The sequence below is a fragment of the Montipora capricornis genome, chromosome 5 (genome assembly GCF_036669925.1).
Source record: "Montipora capricornis isolate CH-2021 chromosome 5, ASM3666992v2, whole genome shotgun sequence".
In the NCBI taxonomy this organism is placed as follows: domain Eukaryota; kingdom Metazoa; phylum Cnidaria; class Anthozoa; order Scleractinia; family Acroporidae; genus Montipora; species Montipora capricornis.
In genome coordinates this window covers 9,150,741-9,158,240 of record NC_090887.1, presented here as the reverse complement: position 1 = coordinate 9,158,240, position 7,500 = coordinate 9,150,741, and the positions used below count along the sequence as shown (strand labels likewise).

The 7,500-nt window shown below is 39.5% G+C and overlaps 1 protein-coding gene across 1 annotated transcript in view; it reads right to left on the bottom strand.

Annotated features, from left to right (window-relative positions):
- Positions 1-7,500, bottom strand: part of LOC138049374 (D-inositol 3-phosphate glycosyltransferase-like) — a 23,779-nt gene that overhangs the window by 4,976 nt on the left and 11,303 nt on the right. The window contains exons 2-3 of the mRNA XM_068895622.1: positions 5,096-6,320; positions 1,340-1,849 (exon numbers count right to left, since the gene is read on the bottom strand). Of these exons, the coding sequence (XP_068751723.1) occupies positions 1,340-1,849; positions 5,096-6,290 (1,705 nt within the window). The 5' untranslated portion in view covers positions 6,291-6,320. The remainder of the gene's footprint in view (positions 1-1,339; positions 1,850-5,095; positions 6,321-7,500) is intronic.

Genomic DNA, 7,500 nt, shown 5'->3' with positions numbered 1-7,500 from the left:
TAAAGATCTCATATGATTACCGTATAAGGTAACTGAATTTATACAAATACAGTGAACTTGTACCGATCAGGGTTAGTGATAATGCTCAGATAATCATTGAACACTTCCCTCAGCCTCTCTCTAGATCACCTACATACATGAAAGAGTGCGAACGAATGCTCACCTCTTCCAAAACTCTGCATAAATTTAAGGGACCTTTCCTGTGATGACCAAGCCGTATTTTCCTCGTGCCGTGGGTTTCGAAATTTATGTAAATGTACAAGACTCTAGGCATTCTTTAGCATGGGATTTAGGTGAAATGCACCCATTACATTAATTTTTGTTGCATTGGTATTGCGTGTTGTGAAGCAGACATTTCTGACGTGAAACTGCTATTTACCTGGGAAACTGGCATGGAAGTTGAGGCAAAAGTGCTATCAAGACCACCATACGTAACAACCAAACAGAATCTTATGTTTGGAAGTTTTTAAAATTAAAATTTAGTTTAAGTTTGCATTCCCCTCAAATCATTGCTGCTTGACCACAAACTAAAGCTCAACAACAGCCAAGAGAAACTCCAAGTTTATTGATTTCCCCATGGCCACAAATGGGCAATTAGGGTCCTATAATAATGAGTGTTTTCCCTCATGTAATCAGTGGCTGTGTTTTTTTACCAAAACAAAAGAACTTCGCCCTTAGAGCGAGTTTCAATTGATTGTCGTAAAACCAAAACCAAAGTAATTACTTTGCACGGTCAATTAAAAAGGACGGAGACAACCCGGTAAACCAATCAAAACTGAAAGTAATTACACGTAGCCGACACAAAGCGCGGGAAAATGTGCACGCACGAGCCACGATTGGTTTTGGTTTCACTTTTGATTGGTTGAAAAAGTGGTGCGAGAACTTTGAGCCAATCACTGAGTGAAGTAATGCAAAACCAAAGTAATTCCCTAATTACTTTCGACACTCAATTGAAAACCGCTCTATCTGGACAATTAAAGCAATTGTCTCTTGTAGACACAGGCTGAAAATTTCAGGTGGCTAAATACGGGACCGACTGACCTGCTCCCAACTGTATGCCTACATAACTCAGTTGGTAGAGCATTTCATCAGCATGGCAAAAGTCATCGGTTTGAATCCCGTTGGAGTCACCTGAATTTTGCAGGTGTCTGGAAGAGGCATTTGCTTAGATTGTCCACATAAGTTCGAGGATCATTTTCCTCTTTCATTTCTAGTCCACACTTCAAATATGCACATTCCCTTCAGAAAAGAACCTGTTAACATAACAATGGTGGGGATTGCTTTGAATCACCAACATGGCGTCCCTGACATCACTGTTGCTATTTTTTATTCAACTTACCAGAAAAATAACGTTTACAAGCCTTGTACTCCTCTTCAGCAATAAGTGTTGTCAGTTTAAACTCAATCAGGCCAAACTCCTCCAGAAGCTCCTCTGTCACTAGACATCTCTGGGCCATTTCATTCAAATGTCCTGTACAATAATCTTTCCACAGCTCCTCAAGGATCTCCTCAGAACCAATCTCAACAGTGACTATTAAGCTCCCTGGCTTAACATCAAGAACCAGTACTTTACGCACCTTTTCAAGATAAACTATGAAACTGTTAAACTGCTCTGGATTTGAGGGGTTAACATTTTGAAGGTACCTGTCTGCAATTCTATTTAAAATTGCTTGCGTAGATTGGATACTTCCGTTTCCACAATTTTCAGTTGACAAACCTGGTTCTCTGCTTGGTTCTCTGACTTCATGGACAACTTCTTGAGGTTCCCGTGGCGTCACTTCCATTCCTGTGCCTTTTTGTGCACTACCTTCAGTGACAGCATCAACACCAATTTGAATTGGGAGACGAGCTTTTAAAAACGAAATTCAAAATAACGCAAAAATTTGGACACCAAACCACATTTGCCTCCCACGCAAACTCTTAGGGCTTCCTCACACGTTCCTCCCCAACGAGTGTCTGCTGAAACGAGCCACACATTAATAATTCCTTTCCTTTTGTTAAGTAAATGTCATCTGGAAATCTCGTGCGGCTTACATAGGAACCAATCAGTGCTGTGTAGATTGCTCCCCTAGGAGCCTCAATGCGCCAACTTCTTCTTTGGATGAATCATGAAGCGAAGCCTTTCCAAAATATTCCTCAGAAACGTGGTTTATGCATTTGCACTCTCGTGAGTCAAAATGCGAGTGCTTAGCAAGGAAATGGTGTCGTTTCATCTAAAATTGAAAGCGCCGAGGAAATATTAAAAATACGAATAAAAATATTTAAGTATTGCGAGTGTATTTCAGCTTATATTTATTGCACGAGAACCATTTATACCTTTCAGCGCAATAAACGCAACTAGGGCAGTAGCGAAGAAACCTTGGGATGAGATTAAAATTTTCAGGCTTCTTTTGGCGATGGTCGTCTCTAAAAATTGATTTAAAGGGGTTAGGTCCCGCTATTTTAGGTAATTTTGTTTAATTTTGTTAATTATGAGCTCTAAACGTCAAATTGGCAGAGCAAGTCTTTCATTTGCAAAATCACGGTCACATAACAACTGAGAATGATTTTCCAGCTTTGTAAATGACATTTTGATATAGACTGATATAAATTTGAAAAAAGGTGGGCCGATATTTTTCAAATTTACCCAAGTTCATTCCATTTCAATCCTCTCCAGCTTTGTCCATCCATGTCCCTTCTTGGCTTCCCTGTGTTTTATTAGATTTCTTCTATAGTTTTGAACAGTTATTTTGATATTTTAGTTAATTCTATGACCATTCGATCACTGCTGAAATTGCCTAAAATTGCGTGACCTAGCCCCTTTAATGTTTTTGTCTTGCGAACCGCTCGTTCGTACTCAGCGTTTCTTCAACTTGACAAAATAAATAAGCAAACCTTAAATCAGTTCGACCAAAGGACTACAAGAAATGGTGTTATTCGAACAAAACTACTCCACTGACATAGCGCGGAAAGAAATGTAAATATGATATCAATCACAAATAAGTTTGAAACGCACGGGGGCAAAATGTTTCCACCATACGAATTCTACCTCATTCTGTGAAGAGCCGCAAACATCTCAGTCAAAGCATGAAAGTTATACGCTACAGTTTCTCTTTGATAAGAATGTAACTCAGCGATTTACATGCCCAACAAACGGAGCCCATTTCCTTCAAGTGTACGGAACCGTATGGAAAATTTCCAAAGTGCAGTTCCAGAGTCTGGAAGTTCATTGTGATTGGTCTACGTAAATTCGGGTTCGTTTCAGCAGATGCTTGTGGGAGAGGAACGAGTGACGAAGCCCTAAGAGTGTCTGCGTGGGAGGCTAAACCACATTGAAAGAGTAGCTGTTTGCACATTGAAAGAGTAGCTGTTTGCTACAGTGTACATTTATTCGCATGTAGGCTATCTGAGAATTAATTGTCCTACCGGTAGTTATGAAAATGAGGTCACACTAGGATAGAAAGAACTATAACCAGTACACTCAAACAGATAATAGCAATGATAACTAATCTATTAATAATATCTATTAGTATAAATACACAGGTGATTATATAAAATCGCGCGCTCTATCTTGGATTATCAGCCGATAATCACCTCGACGGACAAAATGGCTGCCAGTAGTCGTTTTGCCACTGTAAGTGAAGATGATTTCGCGTTGAAATCTTTTTTTTTTCTCTTTTTTGAAATAATCGACTTCGTCTCGGTGAATATTCACCGATAATCACTTCGCCTTCGGCGAATAATTGTTAAATATTATAATAACTAGACGCTCCATAAAGCTTACACTGGGTTGCTTGTGGTACGTGTCACGCAAAACAAGGAAGGCACTGATCTGGGTGGAATTGAACTGCAGCGTTCCAGTCAATTTTTTCAAGTGGGGGTCATTAAGACCATTTGAGGGGTCACCCACATGTCGCGCCAGCAGAGGCCCTTTGGCTCACACGTTCACACGTTTAATTATTTTGTTATGTCCATAGTGAGGTCTTTTAGGGTGCGTTCGATTGACCCTATTCCGGAATAAGAATACGTGGAGTGACGATTTAAAACAATATGTATGGCGTTTTGCAGCAACAAGAATAATAAAGCTATGTTTAAAATAGCATTTTAGCAGATGTTTGACAATATTAATGTGAAACCCCACAAAAACGAAGGATATTTAACTTATATTCCATGTATTTCTATTCCGGAATAGGGTCAATCGAACGCGCCCTTAATTTTTTAAGCTTTGGTAATAAATTCAGTTTAAAGATAACAAAACACGGTCTTGAGTAAAATTCAATCGTTTCCTCTTTAAATAAATGCAAAAAACTAACTGCAAATTGCTCTGACGGACGTTTTCCAGCATGACTTGCAGTTGCACTAAGCAAACGTTTATTGCACACACTAAGAAAGGACTGAAGGTGTTGTTTTCCGCTTCATAATTCCTCTTCTTGTTTGTCTAATTTGATGCCACCAGAAAAAGACAAGTCAAAAGACAGATAAAGAAAAAAATAACAGTTTTTATATACAACTCTGAATCGAATTCTCATTGAGAGATTAAACACGAAAATTTCTGCAGTCTCTGACCTTTATGATGGACGGAAAGGTCACGATGTTTTGTCAAAAAGAAGAAATTGATCACGTGATCACCTTGTGTCAACTGAATGAACTACGGGAAACACAGGCAGCCTAAGCTCGGTGTACGATTTAAAGACATTGTATGGGAAAATATACTTTGCGCTTATAAACCCAAAGAAAGCTACTGTCAAACTAGGACTTGTGATAGTCCGAAATTGTAAAGAAACGCAATACTTGCAGCTGTAAATGTGGCAGGTCAAAAACACAGGTCATGGATCACAGGTCAGTGAGCATGTCACCTTGCTACAGGTAAATAAACAACACCAAAAGTGTCTCCTAGCTCTAATCACTCTACCAAAATGTTGTTTCAGGTCTAGGGGAAACTTTGGGCATAGTTGTTTATTTTAGTGGAGCAGGGACTCCTAGTCTTAACCTGTGGAATGTGACCTGTGTTTTAGACCCATCTTACATTTATGGTGTTTGATTGACTTTTTTCATTCAATTCAAGCCAAATGCAAGATAATTTAATATTATAATAATTATTATTCTGATATCTTACCCCGAACAAGACTAATAATCTTGACAAGAAGGGCATCACTTTGTTTGGTCCAGCAGTATTTCCTGTGATATGATTCACGTAGTTTTTCAGCTTCCACAAGACGACTATGCCTGTCTTTCTCCCAGATGATGTTCTTGATACTTGCAGCCCACGCCTCTGGCTTGTCTGAGTTGACAACAAAGAATGAGCCATATGGAACTTTGCATAGGGCTTCCCCAAACCCAGAATTCTTGCTGACAAGAACTGGCAGACCAGCAGACAAGGCTTCAAGACCAGTCAATCCAAACCCATCTGTTCTAGATGGCATGAGCATAAGGTCTACTTCACAAAACAACCTCTTCAAACTTTCTCTGCTTTTTTCATAGCCTCTAACTCTTAGGCAATTAGCTGGTAGACCACACTGCATGAAAGACTCTGCTATCTCCTCATGTTTTCCATCTGGGGCTCCAACAAAGACGAGATGAGTGTCAACAAGTGAAGCAATGGCCTTTCCTGCAATGTCAAATCCCTTTAATTTGAAATCTTCTGCATCACCGCGACCAAACACCAAAACACTGCGATGCTTCCCTTCTTCAGCAACTTGCTTCACATTAAGAAATTCTTCAATAATACCTGGAGTAAAGTCAAAAATAGCCTGATTGAGTGGTCGAAGGTGTGAACGAAAGGCCTCTGTCAACTTAGGTCCTATTCCAACAACAAAGTCAGCAATTTTACAAAGCATCACTTCATTTTTGTGCTTTTCTTCGCCCTTAGAAATTGGATCTGGGTAACATTTAAACATTCCCATCTCTTCTGGGTCTGTATGCACCACTTGCACCCATTTACACTGACGATATCTTCTTATGATTTGCGCCTGACGACCTAGTGTTACTCCGTGACCAACAACCACCTCAATTTGCAGATCATCTGGTGGATAGTTGAGCAAGTCCAGCTCTTCATAAGCAACCAGATTTTTTTCTGCTTCAACAATCCTAATGTTGTGGCAAAGGGCTTCTCTCTTGTCCTTTTCACTGCACTGTGGTACAAAAAAAGAGATTTCTACATCCGAGGATTTGGCCAACTGAATTGCTAAGTTTCTGTTCAGGGTGGAAAGACCACCTTTGCTTGATCCCCATTCAGAAGCCAAAATAGTGACTTTAACTTTATCAGACCCAGCGTCATATTTTCCTTTCGATTCTGGAAAAGCACATGCCATAACAAGGTCCCAATCCACAGAGCTTAATGCCTATGAATGAACAACAAAGATTGTAAAAATACTTTGTAACAAATTAATTCCTCTTAGAAAATTGCCTTAACTTGAAGAAAGTCTAAACAAATTAATATATGCTAATTATTCCAAGTAGTGCATTTTACCTTACTTGCTGCACATTTCCAGTGAAGATGAGACAGTTGTGGTGAGATATGATCTTGATTTTTATAAATAATGCTAACTGGAATATGCATTGGGTAATCAATCCACATGAAGCTCAAATCAATATGAATATAGGTACCTTAATGTAATTCCCATGGGATGCAACATTGCATTCACACAAAACCAAAAACTAACAAAAAAGCTAACATTATATGTTGGGCTCTCCTGTAAATTGATTCCTGTTACTTACATCGCCCTCTTCACGTGGAATTGCCGGGTACCAGTAAAACGGTTCACTCATTCCTGAAAGCTAACCTTGCAATGGGCTACAATTCCCTCCGTGGAGGTGTGGAGGGGGGGGGGGGGGGGGGCGAACACATGAGCTAAACAGATTTCACCCCCCACACCCTTATAGTTGTGGTCTCTATAGCTTTCACTCCATATTCTAATTGGTTCTTGAGAAAATCCGTAGTAAAGTCGGCCAATAGAATAGGCCATTTCCAAGTTCATGTCTTCAAAGCGAGTCTAAGTGGCAAGTTTTTGCGATGGTAATTAGTTCTACTTTACATATGAATGAAAACCAATTTTCATAAGAAAGACTTCGCACTTAGACTCGCTTTGAAGAGGAGGCAGACATGAACTCAGAAATGGCCTATTATTTTTGTATGCACGCCATGCAGTTGGACGACACGGAAAAACTATTTAGAATTTTGAAAAAGCCTCACACACTTTGTTAGCTTGTTATCTCCTGAGTGATGTAATGCAGTTTGTTTGGATGTCCGTGTTAACTCAAGGGTTATTAATTCAGTGGAGAAGACAACGTCCTTTTTGCGTTTGAGCCATTGCACTCGCTTTCTGAAATAAATACGTCGAAGTCAAAGACATTTTCAAATACTACATTTTATAAGCTTTCCACCTTTTTATTAAGTTGAGTTGCCTTTTTTATTTCTGGCAAGATTTCCGCACAGGTCCCTACTTCATTATGCATACGCTCCTTTTTTACAAGAAAACAATAGCGATAACAATAGACGTCCTTTGGGACTGTGGCGCTTTG